The 19,185-nt window shown below is 38.2% G+C and overlaps 1 protein-coding gene across 2 annotated transcripts; it reads right to left on the reverse strand.

Annotated features, from left to right (window-relative positions):
- Positions 1-1,016: 1,016 nt before the first annotated feature.
- Positions 1,017-13,451, reverse strand: llph (LLP homolog, long-term synaptic facilitation factor). Of its 2 annotated transcripts, none has more exons than XM_066705575.1 (3): positions 13,311-13,451; positions 1,962-2,183; positions 1,017-1,433 (listed from the first exon to the last, which is right to left on the reverse strand). In XM_066705575.1, the coding sequence occupies exons 2-3, from the start codon at positions 2,173-2,175 to the stop codon at positions 1,270-1,272; spliced, it is 378 nt and encodes a 125-aa protein (XP_066561672.1). In that variant the 5' UTR covers positions 2,176-2,183; positions 13,311-13,451; the 3' UTR covers positions 1,017-1,269. The 2 variants fall into 2 exon arrangements, with proteins under 2 accessions (XP_066561672.1, XP_066561671.1); XM_066705574.1 differs by having other exon boundaries at positions 13,307-13,420.
- Positions 13,452-19,185: the final 5,734 nt, after the last annotated feature.

A 19,185-nucleotide genomic window follows, 5' to 3' on the forward strand; every position in this document is an offset into this window, starting at 1 on the left:
CGCTCTAAACGTTAGATAACCTAGATAAATATGCCCTATCAGGCTTATCCAAGTGTTCGTGGGGAAGTTAAATTAGTACCTCACTTACTGCATGTTTAACTTTTAATATGCATTTCTCTCTATAGGCGCATTCGCTATAATGCGGAGATGACGAGTCAGCCTCAACTTCGTATTTAAAGCCAACATTGATTCAGAAAACACTAATTAGGAGACCCTCCTTTACCAAGAAAAGAGAGATATTACGTACAAAATAGCCGATTGTATTGCACTTGACATGAAACCAATCAACATCGTCAGCTGTGAAGGTTTCAAACAAATGATAGAATTCCTCCATACACTTACACTTTGTATATTAATAAATTAACAAAATGTTCAGACTGTCTCCTTGCTTGATTTTCTGACACATTCAAAATCATTACCGTTTTTGCCGGTGTTGCAGAGGCTTGCTTTCTGCATGTGTAACAGGGCTCATTTGGGTTATAATGAGCACGTTACAAAGTGACATAACCCCTCAGTAAAATGTAGTAGTGTTGAGCCAGATCCGGTCTTGTTGCGTAGAGGGCTTAACACTGTACTGCGCTGTGGTGTGCGGCTCAAATCCCGGGTGGGGAGCTCCAACCTGTATTGGCTAAACGTGTGCTTATAAACTTTATATTTTAAAGGCTCATTATTATGGTTTAGTATTTCTCTGTAATGTAGAACAGTGTTAGCAATGTTACTTATAACATTCTTTCTAAGCGCTGGAACTCAAACCATTTTCTGATGCCCCCCCCCAAAATATAAATTTAAGTAATTCAATTAATATCATAAATGAGCAACGACTAGTCGACTAATGGCTTAAAATAACGACTACTAGTCGACTAGGAAAATCTTTAGTTGGGCGCAGTCCTAGATTTTTCTCCCCCCTCTGGAGACTGGACCTTGACCAAGAAATTTGGACCCTGACAAAAAAGAATTTGACTACCCCTGCTGTACAGTATTATTCTATGAAGTTCTTGTGTAATAAAACACATTCCTTTTGTGTTTAAACTTTTATTTAAAAACCATCTTCTAGACCTTACAGAAAACAAAATCTTTAAACATATTTAATTGTATATCTATACAAAACAAAATGCAACATATAATGATGCTGCATTTGAAGAGAAATGTATGGAAGTCTGAAAAGCACAACTCAATGAGATGTTTAGAGGTCTGCACATTCATCTGCAAATCATCTTTTATTATAAAGCTCATGTCCACCAAACTGTACAATTTTCTTTAATTTTCAGTTCACCAAGCCAGTCCCTTCATTTTCTTTCCCTTTCCTTTCTTCCCTCGATTCTCTTTCAGCTTCTTCCTCTGCCTCTGGTTCATCCAGGTGGGGTACTGGCCATGTTCGTCCAAAAGTGTCTTCTTACTGCGTTTGCTGTCCATGTCCATTTTTGACACCCCCCCTACAAGACAGCAGAAAACAGAGAAAGACATATTGGTTGTAACATGTTGTGATTTTTGCTTAGGACAATGTGTGAGTCTGTATGTTTAGGCTATATATGATAAAAAAATTAAAATGTTTGAAACCCCTGCTTTCCTGGAGGGTCTTGGTCTCCTCAGGTTCCCACTTACTTAATTCATCCAAGCAATTATCAAATAATCAGTCAATTTTTATTTGATACAGTACCCCTCCTTAACAAATTGCCACAGAGCACTTTAAAATAAAAAATGAGATAAGAAAGGCAGTGCAATAAAGTAACTAACCACAAAAGCAAATATAAGTCAATATAACCATCATGTGTGAAGGAAGCTTTAAATATTTTCTACGGACAGCAGATCATTTTATAGGCAGTATTTGAATCCATAATACTTAAAAATTTAAACAATGTTAATATATTACATTAATAATTTGCAATGAAAACCAGAAGCCTTTGTGGCCTTTCCAGGGAACTGAGTTAGAAAGTCCTAACGTAAAGTAATGACGAACTCACCATCATCTCCCTCCATCTCTACATCCAGTGCTTTCTCCTTCAGTTTCTCGGGAGGAACTATGGTGGTGATTTCTTTCATGTCCTTCATAGAGATATCACCCTTGCCATCCAGAGCCAAAGCAGTCTTCAAGCGGGCCAGCTCTTTTGGTGCATTCTTCTTCCTCTTCTCCGCTCGCATCTTCCGTTTCCATTTGCTTCTCAGACTCTTTGCCATTGTAGAGACTACAAAATAAATAAATACAAGATAATACAATGTGCCCTATAGCAATATTCCCACCCCACAAAAAACCCCGGGGTTAAAACCCTGTTCTCAGGAGATACAGCAGAGAAAGACCCTCTTAAATAATCCAGCAATAGCAGCATCATTTAAATGAGGTACAAAAAAAACACCACTTAGTATAGTCTATTAGACAATTAACAAAACTGTCTGTGCCAAAATCCTGGAACAGAATTCATCAGAACGGCTGTGGCTAGTTGCACGATACACCTTAAGTATTGAAAGAACATATATAGTAAATAAAGATTTTTCCATTAAGTACGCTTATTAAACTTCTCTTTGTGTTAAGGTGCTTTGTGTACAATACTTAAATTAAAAAGGGAAGGCTAAAGTGATATTTTACCTAAATTGTTTCATGCAACTGGCTACAGGTATTTGACTATGCATGATGTACTGCAGGGTCAGTGACACAGCTGACATACAAAGATAAGGGGTTGTAGCATTTTGTGGACCGACGTCCGGACCACTGCGACTGAGTGGTCTCTGTATGCTCCCTGTTCACATCAATACAGACACGAATACATGCATGGATGTATTTTGCACTTTTTGTTTCAGTGTTTTGTATACCGTAATTAACATAACAGGACTAGTTGCAGTATGAAAATGGAATTTATCTGTAATATTATTTTTTCCAGTGGTCCCGAGCAACGCGGGGTTGTACCTACAGTATTAGCATGCATGCGTTTACTAGTGCGCTGCTACTGATATGCCACAGAGCTGTCTACTCTTTGCTTGCGTACGTTTTAATTTGTATTATTCATTTTAATTTGGTCTGTATTAAGACTTAATAATAATAATAATAATATTAACAGTAAAACAAACAGTAACATTTCTTGTGTGTGTAGTACTAGAAACGTGGTTCAGGTGATTTTAACCAAGCCGAGTGGAGCCTGGACTAAACTCGCATTAGTTTATCTGTTACGGTGCTGTGTACCGTGTGCCGGTTGATTTTACAGGTTAATGTACCTGTGCCAGTATATAAATACAAATACGAAGGCCATCGACATGACAGCACTCTTATGTAAAGGTGCTTCAGATTCTAGACCTAAGTATTGTCTTCAAGATACCTGAAGAGATGGACACTGGACTTCCAAAAATGTCAGGTAGGGTATTATCAGTATACATTTCATACGGTATATTATACAGACCACAACAAGTAGACTCATCTCATTAGTGTAATATTATATTAAAATAACAAAATTAAAGTATTACGGTGTTCTGTCATGTTACCACACGTTTAATTTCATAAGTGTATTCTTTCCCCCTTTTTATTAGTTTTTTGCACCCTGACCCCTGTTTTTCACTTTTAACTGTCTGATCTTATGTTATATTTAAGTTCAGCTGTAGTTATGACATTGCCCTTTGTGTCCAAAACTGAACTTGTCGACATGGTGCAAATGCCCAAAATATAGGCAACAAAGCACAATTCCACTATGTCCTTTTTCAAACAGGTCACATCATATTTTCATCGCTGGAGGATTTGGCCAATTATCAAAAGATGAACAAGATTGTCAATTTTGCCAGACCCCTGTCAAATGTACAGAGAGCCACCTCCTTAAAAAGCACTGGGGAATTTCAATTTGTTTTGTAGAACAAGGTGTTGGTAAGTATGTTTTTGAGAGTGCTAATTATATTATATATATAATTTATTATTGATAGACTTTTCTTGATTTTTTCTCACAAAACTTATAGGATAATGTACTGTACAGTTAAGCTGGAATTTATAAAGTACAGTTGTACTATTCTCATCTAAATCTTTAAATCAGTCTTACAAATTAATGGGTTTCCCTCACATTTACTTGTTTTATATGTTTCACAGATAAATACATCATTCCTTGCTACCGTGCTGAATTTGAATGCTCTCCAAACAGAAGCCACTGGCATTGTCACAAGTGCAAAACTGTTTTGCTGAGAAAACATAACTTCATGAAGCACCTTGAAAAACATGGTAAGACTGTATACAGTAATAATATTTTATATGAATAGCTGTTCATGCATTACATAGTCCACATGATTTCGGTTTAAGTTAAGAATTGTTAGTTTTTCTTTCACATAACAACATCATGTCTTATGAGATTCATGCCTGTAAATGTTGCTTTTCATAAAATGTGAAGAGCACAATAGTTGTAATTAATCCCGCCATTTAAAATAGTGTTTTATGTTACAGGTTGTCAAATACTTTAAAAGACACCACAGGTACGTATTAAAACTTTTTAAAGATAACATTACAAGTTGAATTAGCTATCATGTTTCAAAGAAACATAAACATTGCTACAAATGTATGATGGGTAAATAATATGCAATAACAAACCGCAAATACTAGGGGGATAATGCAAAACAGCTACTATTTTAATACTGTTTTTTGAGATCACAATTCCCATATAGCCTATCAAAAACTCACCATCACAATGTTTCTTATTAAACACCAAGCATTCTGTTTTAGAATTACAGGGTAAAAGAAAGAAGACTGATTATGGGAGCCTAAGTAAATCGAGGAGAAAAATATGAATGCAAACCATTGCAATACTTGCCAAGCCAGATTTGGAAGTCATGCTTCCCTGCGGCGACATGAAACTCATCAACATGGGTTTCCTAAGGAGCCTATTTATTGCGTTGACGTGGAAAATGGCATATATTTTACTGCAAAGGGCACCACTACATGTTCAGAAATCTTTCACAGCACAAGTGATTGACTGAATCTGACCAATGCAGGGAGTTTATGGCACTTGCTAGCAGAAGTGGAAATCCAGCCTTGGAGTGCATTCATTTAAAGCGAACTGTGGCATCGCTCCCATTCACACCACCATCAAGACTGCAAGACAGTGTTCTTCAAAATATGTCAGATAAAGGGCTCATATCACAGTATAAGAAAGATGAATGCATTTCTTTGCTAGCACAAGCAACAACTGAAGGTGTATGCTATGTTTACCCAGTTTTTTTTTTTTATGTTAATGGCTTCTCTGACAGATTTGTATACTTTTCAGTGTACACTGGAAAGAAAGTTTACTGGTGTTACTTTGGAAGGACAAGGGTAACATTTGATACCAAAACCGGTCTGTGGTTCTGTCAATGTAAAGGAAGCAAGAAACGTACAAGATGTGTTCATAGGTATCTGTCCATGTGGTGGATATATCAAGAACGACAAGATCTGGTTGTTGAAATCAAAACTGACAAAATGGATGAAAGTGATGAAGAACCCATGGGATTGATGGAAGAAAAATAAATGGAAGAGGGACCGTGTTTTGGTGTCCACAAGTTTCCACCTGACAAAGAACGTCTTATGAATACGGTTAATTACTTGTGGACCAAAAAAAAAAATCCTGAAGACATGGCAGAGGACAATGCAACACAGGAAAAAGAGGTACCAGGACGGTTTGTCCCACTTGAAACACACTGCACTTTCTGTCCTGGACCTACCCCACCAGAAATGTCAGAGCCAAAGCTGGTGACAAAAAATGCAGTGGTGTATGGCATTTTTAAGGTTCACAAAGGTTAGTGTTATTTATGCAAACATTCACAATTTATATTTATGTATTTTGCATAACTTTTAATATTTTTTGTAAGTAATGCTTCTGATGTTATATCTAGGGATCGAAGTCCATGTGAAAATTTGCCCAGCATGTCAAATACCAGTCCGATTTCAGGAGTACACTTCTGGATTCCACAATTACAATGATCGGGTTCTCTTTACAATTCCGCTGTGTATGGTTTTAAACAGCAGTATTAAAAGTAAATATTTATTTTTAAGTTATTCCAATGTATTGCATGACAGTGTAATTTCAGTTTTCCATGTCGTTATCCTTGTAACCGCACAGAAATACACAATAACATGCATACATATATCTATCTGTTGTTATGGAGGTTTGGTGTTGACAGGCCGTGACATTGCAACACTTACAGAAGTGGAGGACTGTAAAAACTGGCCATGATCTGCTGCTTTATTTCATACGGAGTGTTAACCTTGCAATAGTGTTACACCAGCAGGTCAAAATTAAGGACAGAACTGAGCAGCTCTTGTTGGAGCACTGAGCTACTTGTGTCAATTATGTGTCCTATTCTGGTATTCAGGACTGTTCTGCTGTTTACTGGAGAAAATAAACGTATTACAATGCACAAAGTCTCCTAGTCAGGTATTTATCTGTGTCTTGTATCTCATCCAATCCATAGTCAAAAGAGCAGTCTGTGTATCTCTCTCTCTCTCTCTCTCTCTACCATGTCCTTTTACCTGCCATGTTTCTAAGACAAAGACAGCACGTCAGGCCTGTATTCATATGGCATTGAGGTGAATTGCTGTCACCTGTGTCAGGGGTGCATGGGATGTGGAGTATGTCTGTTGCACGTTAATGTGTAACATGCAGAACATTTATGTTTCCTACAGTCAATCTTTTTAAGAGGCAAAATAGGGGAAATGTATGTGAAGAGGATTTAGGCATCGATGTTGAGAAAACATGGCAAAACCTGGAAAAAGAAATAATTGCCAATGGTTTATGTGAAGGTAAGGGATTCTATTACGTACAGTTTTTTTGTATTTTGTAGAGAAGGTTTTCTGTTACTATATTGAAAAAATAGTTGTTTTTTTTTAAACACACAAAGTATCTACTGTTATTCTTTCCATTCTTGTAGGTACTACCCTAAATAACCCCTTCCGTAAACCACTGTCTCCATCTGCGTTTGCACCATGGATTGGAGCAGCTACTAGAATCGAAGCAAGGGTCCCAAAAACAGAAGCATTGACGGGTATACCTAAAATACAAAGTGATGAACAAAAAATTAAACCGAAAGTGAAAATTGATGAGGACATGCAATTTCACCTTCTTGAGTCTGGAAAGGTATGTTGTGTACAACATGTTGAAGTTGTATTTACTCTTGTGGTGTACAGATGAGTACATTACAAATGCATATTCTGTAGCCAACATAGATAATTGTATTACAATAATTTACAAACTATCTCTGAAGTGTTACCAAATGGAAACATAAATGACCTATCCATGTATATGGACTGCAAAAACATTACAAAATACAAAATAAAACCATCTTCACAGGCTAACAGGGATCAGCTGGCAACAACTTGTCAAAACCTGGGTTTATCTGGCAAAGGTTCTCGAGCTGACCTGCTCAATAGACTGCAGGAGTTGGTACTCTGCAAAGACATTCTGAGATTCTGAGAGCTGTGGAGTATGCGTTTGCACTATAAGTAATATAAGAAGACGACGTAAGTAATGTGTATTTATTTCGTGATCTTAAACATTTGGTTCTGATAACTTTGTTTTTCAAGACTGCAGAACTTCGAGCCATCAGTATGGCGTCTGACATATTAAACAGAAGACAGGTCACTCACTTAAGACAGTATCATGCTTCATCTCTGATGATTTGTTTGCAACATAAGGTAATATTACCCCACAATACTAATTCAAGTTCTAGACTGCGCTACATACAGTATAACATGCAACACTTTGTTTTCCTTAACAGGTGCAGAATACACCACTACCACTAACAGAAGAGGAGGACAGTACTTTGTGCATGCATTTTTCAGCGAAGTACAACTGGAAAGAGGTGAGTAACTAAAGTGAACCAGTAATATTGTATTGCATCCTGATAAATGGATAATTCATCACAAATGTATGTTATTACAATGTAGGTTGTAAAGACCTAAGTTTGCCTTGTCATGTTTTTAGGACATTGTACCCAGAACAGAAAAGAATGCAGTGGATTCAATGTGATTCTTGCAAGGGCTGGCTTCACACAGACTGTGCAGCTGTAAACCCAAACGACATAAGAAGGTTTTAATTTAATCCGAGACTGTACCACTTTGAAAGGTTTGTTTTGATTTGATTTTCAAGTTATTAAGAAATTGTGATAGTAATACAGTGCATGTATTTCTACATGGTTATACATAACTTTCATAATGTATGTATGCTAATTTATGTATTTAAATGAAGCAATTTATAAACTGTAGATGCTGAAGATGTGTTTGAGCATGGCCTGATGATTTATCTGTGTTAAGCATGGTACATGTTTTACTAAAAGAAAATGTAATTAAAAGTTTGACTTGCTACTTAATGTTAACTACTTTATTTTGCAGTATAAAAACACTTCTTAGGATGGGGGGAACTGATGCTCTAATTGACGATGATGAAATCAAGGTGAGTCTACATTAAATATTATTTACACTGGGGTATTAAATATTTGTTATATATATACACTCACCTAAAGGATTATTAGGAACACCTGTTCAATTTCTCATTAATGCAATTATCTAATCAACCAATCACATGGCAGTTGCTTCAATGCATTTAGGGGTGTGGTCCTGGTCAAGACAATCTCCTGAACTCCAAACTGAATGTCTGAATGGGAAAGAAAGGTGATTTAAGCAATTTTGAGCGTGGCATGGTTGTTGGTGCCAGACGGGCCGGTCTGAGTATTTCACAATCTGCTCAGTTACTTGGATTTTCATGCACAACCATTTCTAGGGTTTACAAAGAATGGTGTGAAAAGGGAAAAACATCCAGTATGCGGCAGTCCTGTGGGCGAAAATGCCTTGTTGATGCTAGAGGTCAGAGGAGAATGGGCCGACTGATTCAAGCTGATAGAAGAGCAACTTTGACTGAAATAACCACTCATTACAACCGAGGTATGCAGCAAAGCATTTGTGAAGCCACAACATGTACAACCTTGAGGCGGATGGGCTACAACAGCAGAAGACCCCACTCATCTCCACTACAAATAGGAAAAAGAGGCTACAAATTGCACAAGCTCACCAAAATTGGACAGTTGAAGACTGGAAAAATGTTGCCTGGTCTGATGAGTCTCGATTTCTGTTGAGACATTCAGATGGTAGAGTCAGAATTTGGCGTAAACAGAATGAGAACGTGGATCCATCATGCCTTGTTACCACTGTGCAGGCTGGTGGTGGTGGTGTAATGGTGTGGGGGATGTTTCTTGGCACACTTTAGGCCCCTTAGTGCCAATTGGGCATCGTTTAAATGCCACGGCCTACCTGAGCATTGTTTCTGACCATGTCCATCCCTTTATGACCGCCATGTACCCATCCTCTGATGGCTACTTCCAGGAGGATAATGCGCCATGTCACAAAGGTCGAATCATTTCAAATTGGTTTCTTGAACATGACAATGAGTTCACTGTACTAAACTGGCCCCCACAGTCACCAGATCTCAACCCAATAGAGCATCTTTGGGATGTGGTGGAACGGGAGCTTCGTGCCCTGGATGTGCATCCCACAAATCTCCATCAACTGCAAGATGCTATCCTATCAATATGGGCCAACATTTCTAAAGAATGCTTTCAGCACCTTGTTGAATCAATGCCACGTAGAATTAAGGCAGTTCTGAAGGCGAAAGGGGGTCAAACACAGTATTAGTATGGCATTCCTAATAATCCTTTAGGTGAGTGTATATAGTATATACACACACACACACACATATATACAAACACACACCACTCTTAATGTCAGCATTATACTAATTGTCAAGTGTCACCTACTGCAGCAGCTGATTACTGATGTACATAAAAAGCGAAGTGTCATATACAGTGAGGGAAAAAAGTATTTGATCACCTGCTGATTTTGTACGTTTGCCCACCAACAAAGAAATGATCAGTCTATAATTTTAATGGTAGGTGTATTTTAACAGTGAGAGACAGAATAACAACAAAAAAATCCAGAAAAAACGCATTTCAAAAAAGTTATACATTGATTTGCATGTTAATGAGTGAATCAATCAGCAAGATTTCTGGCTCCCAGGTGTCTTTTATACAGGTAACGAGCTGAGATTAGGAGCACTCTCTTAAAGGGAGTGCTTCTAATCTCAGCTCGTTACCTGTATAAAAGACACCTGTCCACAGAAGCAATCAATCGGATTCCAAACTCTCCACCATGGCCAAGACCAAAGAGCTGTCCAAGGATGTCAGGGACAAGATTGTAGACCTAACAAGGCTGGAATGGGCTACAAGACCATCGCCAAGCAGCTTGGTGGGAAGGTGACAACAGTTGGTGCGATTATTCGCAAATGGAAGAAACACAAAATAACTGTCAGTCTCCCTCGCTCTGGGGCTCCATGCAAGATCTCACCTCGTGGAGTTTCAATGATCAATGAACTACATGGGAGGATCTTGTTAATGATCTCAAGGCAGCTGGGACCATAGTCACCAAGAAAACAATTGGTAACACACTACGCCGTGAAGGACTGAAATCCTGCAGCACCCGCAAGGTCCCCCTGCTCAAGAAAGCACATGTACAGGCCCATCTGAAGTTTGCCAATGAACATCTGAATGATTCAGAGGAGAACTGGGTGAAAGTGTTGATGCCAAAGAGCTCGATTTTGGTCTGACCACAACTCAACTCGCCGTGTCTGGAGGAGGAGGAATGCTGCCTATGACCCCAAGAACACCATCCCCACCGTCAAACATGGAGGTGGAAACATTATGCTTTGGGGGTGTTTTTCTGCTAAGGGGACAGGACAGCTGCACCACATCAAAGGGACGATGGACGGGGCCATGTACCGTCAAATCTTGGGTGAGAACCTCCTTCCCTCAGCCAAGGCATTGAAAATGGGTCGTGGATGGGTATTCCAGCATGACAATGACCCAAAACACACAGCCAAGGCAACAAAGGAGTGGCTCAAGAACAAGCACATTAAGGTCCTGTGGAGGGAGCTGAAGGTTTGTGTTGCCAAACGTCAGCCTTGAAACCTTAATGACTTGGAGAGGATCTGCAAAGAGGAGTGGGACAAAATCCCTCCTGAGATTTGTGCAAACATGGTGGCCAACTACAAGAAACGTCTGACCTCTGCGATTGCCAACAAGGGTTTTGCCACCAAGTACTAAGTCGAAGGGGTCAAATACTTATTTCCCTCTTTAACATGCAAATCAATTTATAACTTTTTTGAAATGCGTTTTTCTGGATTTTGTTTGTTGTTATTCTGTCTCTCACTGTTAAAATACACCTACCATTAAAATTATAGACTGATCATTTCTTTGTCAGTGGGCAAACGTACAAAATCAGCAGGGGATCAAATACTTTTTCCCCCTCACTGTATACTGCCTGATAGTTTATTGATTTTAAATTTGCTGTACATAATGGATTATAATTTTGCTGCGTGGATGTCAATATCAGAGGCATATTTTTTTGTTATTATTCACATTCGTGAAACAACCATGAAAAAATTACGGTTAAGCACTTCAGCTTTTCCTCAGCAACAAAGTATACTTTGCTGGTGGTCTTCCACAGGTACTCATTTAACTGTCTTTTCATACACGTTTTTCAGGTTATAATCAAAATACTGCAGAAACATGAGGTATTCTCCAGATACCATGCAGAACTAGCATTAGCTTCAGAAAGCCCGGTGAAGACCTGAAGGATGCACTGTGGTTTTTTTTTTTTTTTTTTTTTTTATTAAGCTTCCAAGGCCTTTGGAATGGCTGTTATTGTAAACTGCTGCTGATTGGACACAGTTCATGCTAAAACTGGTGATTTAATCTGAAACAAGGTTTTTATTTTTATTTATTTTTTAATCATGTTAAAAATGTGGTCAGTTATTTTTCACAAAACAGGGCAAAAAATGCCTGTAAGTTCTAATTAAAGAAATTGTAAGTTCAACAAACATGTTTGGACTTGGTTAAAACATTATATGCATGTATTTGGTCAGTGAATGTGTGAAGGCCAATTTATTGCTATTACACTCGCATTGTTTCTTTAGATCAAATAAAAAAGTGGTGTAACATAACATTGTATTGTCATAATGGCACATGATGGAGGTGTCACAGAATGTGACAAATTACAATTGTTGTGTTCTGGATTCATACAATGTTTATACACAATCACAGTTGTAATCACATTACACATTTGTCTTCCGCTCTGCACATTTTGGCTTTTTGGGGGGGGAGAAATTATAAACTTTGTAAATATTAAAGTATTATGCGGTTGTATCACACCTTTTTGAAAACCATAATACATACTATAATACACATACTTTGGCAGTATTTACCAGTGAAGCCCAATGGAAGGCAAAGCAAACAAAGAACTTAGCAAACATTGCGCAGGCAGAAGTGTTCTTGCACTTAATAGTCAGCTAATAGACCTTAGGCAGAGACACCAAGGGAAAGTACTGTATTAAGTACCATAGTACATCAAAAGGTACTACTGTATATGCCGGTGTACTATAGAGTTTGTAATATGCTGTAGACAACTAATACATATTGCAGTACGTCACACTTACTACAGTTGATTGTATAATATTGTCATATTTTACAGAAAACTACAGTAGGTATAGTATAGATTTATTCCAAATGGGGTTATTTTTAATGCAATGTTTCCATCGGTAACCTTGAATTACATATTTTTAAATTAGTCCATATGAAATAAATCGCAGTCTGCTAATGTAAGGGTATGTAGTTCGAATCAGAAACACGAGAAACTAACTGAGGATGACTAACATTTTCATATTTGGCGACACATAGAAATGTAATTTCTGTTGATTCCAACTCTATTATAATAATAATAATAATAATAATAATAATAATAATAAAAATGCTTGGTGTTCATGCCTTGTAAATGTAATTACACAAAATGTATAAACCCAGCCTTAGGATAAGAGTAATCTATACTCACCAGTGCTGAATTGATAACGTGACGTTTTTGGATCGTCACTTACATTTTACAACTTAAACATTACTTATAATATACATTTTAATTAAAGTCCTTTGACATAGTCCCCGTTTCCTTCAATCATTATAACAATTCGATACAGCAAATCTTGCCAATATTTTGGGGATTAAAATACATTATGATGCGACTATACAGCTCACTATATAGTCTATGACCGAAAGCTAGTATGGAAGTATTTTGAAAGTTAAGCTACTACTAGAAACGCATACCGAATTATCCGAGCGTCCTGCCTTACATTTCCTACTGATCCAAACAATGAGCGCGGTCTAAATATCTAAATACGCCTCAATTACTGCCTGAATGCCCGTCACATTGTTGTTATTAATTATTGCTATTATTCAATAACTTAATTATAGAAAGTTGTTTATCAAATCAGTTCCTACTTACCTACACTTAAAGTCACTCAGCAGTACAAACACGTGGATTTTACAGCAGCCGTAAAGCGTTCAGGGCTGATGGGCGACGCTTTGCGACAAATCCTTTGTGGTAAAGTGCTGTGCATGCGCACCAGCGTAAATAATAAAGCTGCTATCATTTGAGCAATGCAATCGAACTGATTATTCACATTTTTCCATCATGATTTTTGATTTTTAGATCTCAAAAAAATATCCGTTGTTTAATTAAGCAAAAACTAAATTAAATCAATGCCTGAAGTGACATAAACATGTTAGGCTGCAGAATCGGAAGTTCCTAAGCCAGTCTTCATTATGTTTCAATAGAGGGCGACAGACTCAAATCTATAGTATAGAGAACGGGATTTTTTACTTTTGGGTGTATAATGATTTACTCGACTGCGTCCCACATCACGCATTTGCTCCCTACACTCTTCGACAATTCGCTTGACGTTGTGCTGACGTCACAGAGTGTGTACTTGAGTGAGGAGGATGTAGGGTGAAGCTATAAGCGTTCAAAGGGACACTTTAGTGTCAGCATTCAGCGCCTTTGCCTTTGACCTAAAAAGTACCTACGCAATCTTTTCAACTATTTTTTCTCTGTATTTAATTAAAATATAATAATAATAATAATAATAATAATAATAATAATTTGGAAATACATTGTTCGCTTATATCACCTCCTAGCTTTATAGGCCACTACTTCAGTAATTCATTGATAGGTGCAGAAACGTTTTTTGGCTGAACTTTCTAAACGTTTCTGAACGTTCTTTTGTATGGTTCCAGTTGCTGGAAAGCCCTTTTCAAGTACTGCATCCATGAGCATGACAGATGTGAAGTACCAATCAAAGAAGCACCACAATCTGAGCACCTCTGGGAACAGATTCAATCATGTGTATTACTGCTGCTGCCCCAATCCCTTATCCTTTGTCCTTGAAAGTATTCTTTCCTTGGTACACTTCAAAGTCCAGCATCAGACCATCTGAAGAAGCAAGCAGAAATACCTTCAAGCCAGTAGGGCATGGTTTACATGGAACAAACTGTCGGATTGGACAGTGGCCTGTGAAAGGAATGATTTGCTCATCAATGCAGAGCTTTACTGGTTTTGGAAGGCTAAGGTAGCCTTGCTTCACTCTCTCTAGAAGTGGCCTGACCTTCCAAAGAATATCTGTCTTCTTTGTGTCTTCTGCCACATCAAGATCATTGACAATTTTTGTTGAGTTTCTCAGCTTAATGAACTTATCTCTTGTAATTTTCTTGCTAAATATTGGAACTTTTGTTTGGAAATATTGGAACATCTTGATTCTAGGATAGCCAAGGCAGGCCATGTGGACTGATATAACAATGAAGCCCTTTATTTCTTCTGGTGTTGTATTCAAAGACAACTGCTCTAGTTTCAGCTTCCTTTGATTTGTGAATGCTGCAATATCTTCAAAGACCTTGCTGTCGATTTACTTGGAAAAGTACTGATTCAGAATGGGTTTGTGGGTCTTCAGGATCAGGATCAGGAGACCTGGCATAGGTGTGAATCTATGGAAAAACACATGAAGAAATGTTATTGAAATTCTCTTATATACTCAGCAAAAAAATAAATGTCCTCTCACTTCCAACTGATTTTATTTTCAGCAAGCTTAACATGTGTAAATATTTGTATGAACATAAAGATTCCACAACTAAGACATAAACTGAACAAGTTTCACAGACATGTGACTAACAGAAATGGAATAATGTGTCCCTGAATAAAGGGGGGGGTCAAAATCAAAAGTAACAGTCAGTATCTGGTGTGGCCACCAGCTGCATTAAGTTGCATCTCCTCCTCATGGACTACACCAGATTTGCCAGTTCTTGCTGTGAGATGTTACCCCACTCTTCCACCAAGGCACTTGCAAGTTCCCGGACATTTCTGGGAGGAATGGCCCTAGACCTCACCCTCCGATCCAACAGGTCCCAGATGTGTCTCACAGTACAGACATTGCAATTTATTGCCCTGGCCACATCTGCAGTCCTCATGCCTCCTTGCAGAATGCCTAAGGCATGTTCACGCAGATGAGCAGGGACACTGGGCATCTTTCTTTGGTGTTTTTCAGAGTCAGTAGAAAGGTCTCTTTAGTGTCCTAGGTTTTTATAACTGTGACCTTAATTGCCTACCGTCTGTAAGCTGTTAGTGTCTTAATGACAGTTCCACAGGTGCATGTTCATTAATTCTTTATGGTTCATTGAACAAGCATGGAAAACATTGTTTAAAACCTTTACAATAAAGATCTGTAAAGTTATTTGGATTTTTACAAAATTATCTTTAAAATACAGTGTCCTGAAAAAGGGACATTTCTTTTTTTGCTGAGTTTATTTTCATTTTCAATGTATAATCAGGTAAATAATCATTTCACCCTCAACTGCTCTGATGACAGACATAAGTATTTGAGACACTTTTCTAGCGACTAACCCAAATAAAGAAATTTAGTTAGTAGTTACTAGCTAGCTAGTTACGTGCTAGCTCTGCCCCAAATTGGACGACGCCTTTTATCTTGCTCTGTGTTTGATTCATCATCTGGTGAGCTTTCTGCCTCTTCTTCAATGATCTCCATATCTTCCTCAACAGCCTCACATTGATCTGCAGTATTTTCTCCATCTGACAAATCTGCATCAGAATCTCCCTCAATAATTTTAAACAAAGTCTTCTCTGCCTCTGTTCTGTCCCCTACAATAATGTAAAAATGCAACGCAATGCAATACATTAAGATCATCCCAGTGTCCACTACAGAGGACATTCATAAATGTGTTTTTATTTTGACTTATTTTGACTGCCATCAAACACAATTTCATAATTCCTAACATGTTAACAAATAAGAATAGTGTAGCGATCTGGGACTTGGGGGGTGCATGTATATAGGTGTATGTGTGTGTTTGGGGGTTCTGTGTGTTGGGGGATGGGCTGTTTATAGCATGCTTGTTACAGCGGGGTTAATGGTTGGCCCTGCGTGGGAACACGGGAGGCGCCGTGATTGGGGGAGACATTCAAGGGGCCAGAGGATATAAATAGTGGTGGCCGGTTCCCGCGCGCAGGAATCGGGGAGTAGTTCAGTTTAGAGTAGAAGTTAGGAGTGTGTGGAGAGTGTTAGAGTGTTAGTGAAGTCGCTCCAGCCTGAAGACTGTGTTCTCTGTGGTTAACCCTGCGTACTCTCCATCATTCTTGCCATAGGTGGTGAAGTCTAACAACGATATGGCAAACAAAAAGCCCGTATCGTTACAATATATTTGAATATCATTGTAAAAACTCAATAAGTTGACTTACTTTTACTGTTTCCATAAAATACGCTTGTTGACAGAGAAGCCATCTTGTGCAGAAATTATCATGAAGTTGGGGTTACTGCAACCTCTACACGTGACATCACTGGAAAGCCCAGGATGTGCTCTTGACTGGACAACAGGAATTAATGAGGTAGCATAAATTAATAAAAGGAGAGATTAACTAGTTAAATGTCCACTACATGAATGGGCTGGGTCTCAGGAGAATATCACGGAGGAACAAGCAATCTCCACGATCATTTAACCAACTAAGTTTAAATTATGATGCATTATTTATTAGGCTTAATGCGTTGATTGAATAGAACTGAAAGCAGCGCACTAACTGGAGATGATGCTTAGTATGCAGCTCTGTATTAACTGTATTAAGTTCGTTGCAATCGACCCATTACTATTTGTATTATTAATAATAATATAATGAAAAATATTAACACAAACTCTGAACTGTAGAAGGGAATCTTTATTATAGTTAACCCACATGTTAAGGTTACTGTGTTCCGGTGTCTTTAGTATTTACTACTTTCAGTAGAGTTGTGTATTTTTTAATGTTACTGAATACTAGGGTATATTCATCAATTACACGATTCGCTGTTTCTGAAACTTTTTCTGTATTGAATAACATGCAAATTAAAGTTAACATGCATACGTCACTGCACATAGTTTATTATGAGTAAGGTGCTTACCCAGCTAACAAAAACAGGTCCCCGCGACATCCCCTAAACGTTCTCTAAAGTTGTAAAGACGTTGCAAACTAATGTTACCAGAATGTTTTTTTGTAGGGTTTCCCCTAAGTGTTTCACTTGACGTCTTTTGTGACGTTCCTATCATGTTCTATTAACGTCCCTATACCATTCCCAAGACTATTAAAAAACATCAGAAACTAACGTTACCAGAACGTTATTTTGTAGGGTTCCCTAAGTGTTTTGCAGTATGTCTTTTGTGACGTTCCTATGACGTTCCCGCTACCATTCCCAAGACCATAAAAGAATGTCGCAAGCGAACGTTAATAAGACATATTTTTTAACGTTCCCTGCCTGTCTTTTGTGACGTTCCTGTGATGTTCTGTGAATGTCCCTGTGCCATTGCCAAGACCATAAAAGAACGTCATTAACCAACATTAATGAGACGTTATTTTATAGGGTTCCCTGGATGTCCTTTGTGACATTCCTATGACGTCCTATGAACATTCCTGTACAATTGATTTTTATTTATTTATTTATTTTTTGTTTTGTTTTTTGGAAGTCACATTATGTGATGCACTTTTTCTCATTGTTTTGCTTGTCTGATCTTTTTTCAATTAATGGTGAGGTTCCCCCTCTATTCCCTCACAGTTCCCCTCAGGTGTACTGGCAAGCACCTGCCGAACAGGTACAAATCAAGATCACCTTATTAGTCTTTTCTGTCTGTCACTGCGCTCCTGATCTTCACTCACTGTAGATCACCAGTAATCAACAAAACAAGTATTAAAGGTAGGGCATGCAATCTTTTCCAGATATTTTTTTGGTTATACTGGTTGAAAAGGTAATATATATATATATATATATAAACTTCTGTGGAAGGGACAGGACTAAAAAAGGATCGACCAATTATTGCATTCGGTCCGAATGTAATGATAGGATGTCCTTCCTGTCTGTCAATATATATTTGAGTACCGCCGCGCAACTTGTTCGCGCAGACAATCACGTCATCAGCGCGGGAACCTTGACGCTGTGCAGAGCGAGTGCGAGAATGGAAGCCGAGCAGCAGCTACTATTTTTAAAAACATAATAACCGTAAATAAGTTGTTTAGGCTCGTTGTTATTGTAATTTCTAATGAGACATGCGGTAATCTGAAAGCGTTGCGATCGATTCCACCAACACGTCTCCTCCTGGCGCTGAGATTCTGCTCTGTGTGTGCGCATGTGTGATAGAGGGGGCGTGGCTTTGGAGACGCCTCTGAAGCGAGGGCGGGCTCTATGCTTTCAAAACAAGCTGCGAACTGCTGGCCTCTCAGGATTGCAGACCCTAGCTTTAATAGTGTAATTGTTTAAAAGTAAATACATTTGACTAACATGTTAAAAGAAAGATAAGGATTAAACTGGTTTTCTGTTCTCTGTTTACTATATGATATCGCTCCTCACGGAGCCAGCTTAGACATCTCCTTTTGATAAGGGCAATCAGTCATTTCATTAAGTTTAGTTGTGTTATTAAGATCTTTGTTACATCCTGTAAAAACCTTGTTTTGTTTGGATTAGTGGGAGACATGCATGTCTGTGTGCATCACCATTTTGGTTGAATTAAAGGGGTACGGGTCACCAATGTGTTTATAGCTATGGGGGGCAGTATATTGATGAACAGTGGAATCTGGGTTATTAGGAGGGGGGGGGGGCGGATTTTAAATACTTTTTATTGTTTGGCAAATTTGATGAGAAATACGAAGTTAAGATGTGGGTTTAGGTTGACTTTATTTTATTGTTAATTTTATTTAATAGTTTTCTTAGTTTGAACTGTGGGAGGAGTCAGCCTGCCAGCACCAATATAAGGGTGCTGGATGCTTCAGTAGAGAGACTTCTCCTTGTACATATACTACCC

The sequence above is a fragment of the Amia ocellicauda genome, chromosome 5, assembly GCF_036373705.1.
Source record: "Amia ocellicauda isolate fAmiCal2 chromosome 5, fAmiCal2.hap1, whole genome shotgun sequence".
NCBI classification, from domain to species: domain Eukaryota; kingdom Metazoa; phylum Chordata; class Actinopteri; order Amiiformes; family Amiidae; genus Amia; species Amia ocellicauda.

Coding starts and splice junctions, on each gene's coding strand:
- llph (XM_066705575.1), bottom strand. CDS start 2,175: ATGGCAAAGAGTCTGAGAAGCAAATGGAAACGGAAGATGCGAGCGGAG. Junction 1,434..1,961: donor AGAGATGGAGGGAGATGATG/GTGAGTTCGTCA, acceptor GCTGTCTTGTAG/GGGGGGTGTCAAAAATGGAC.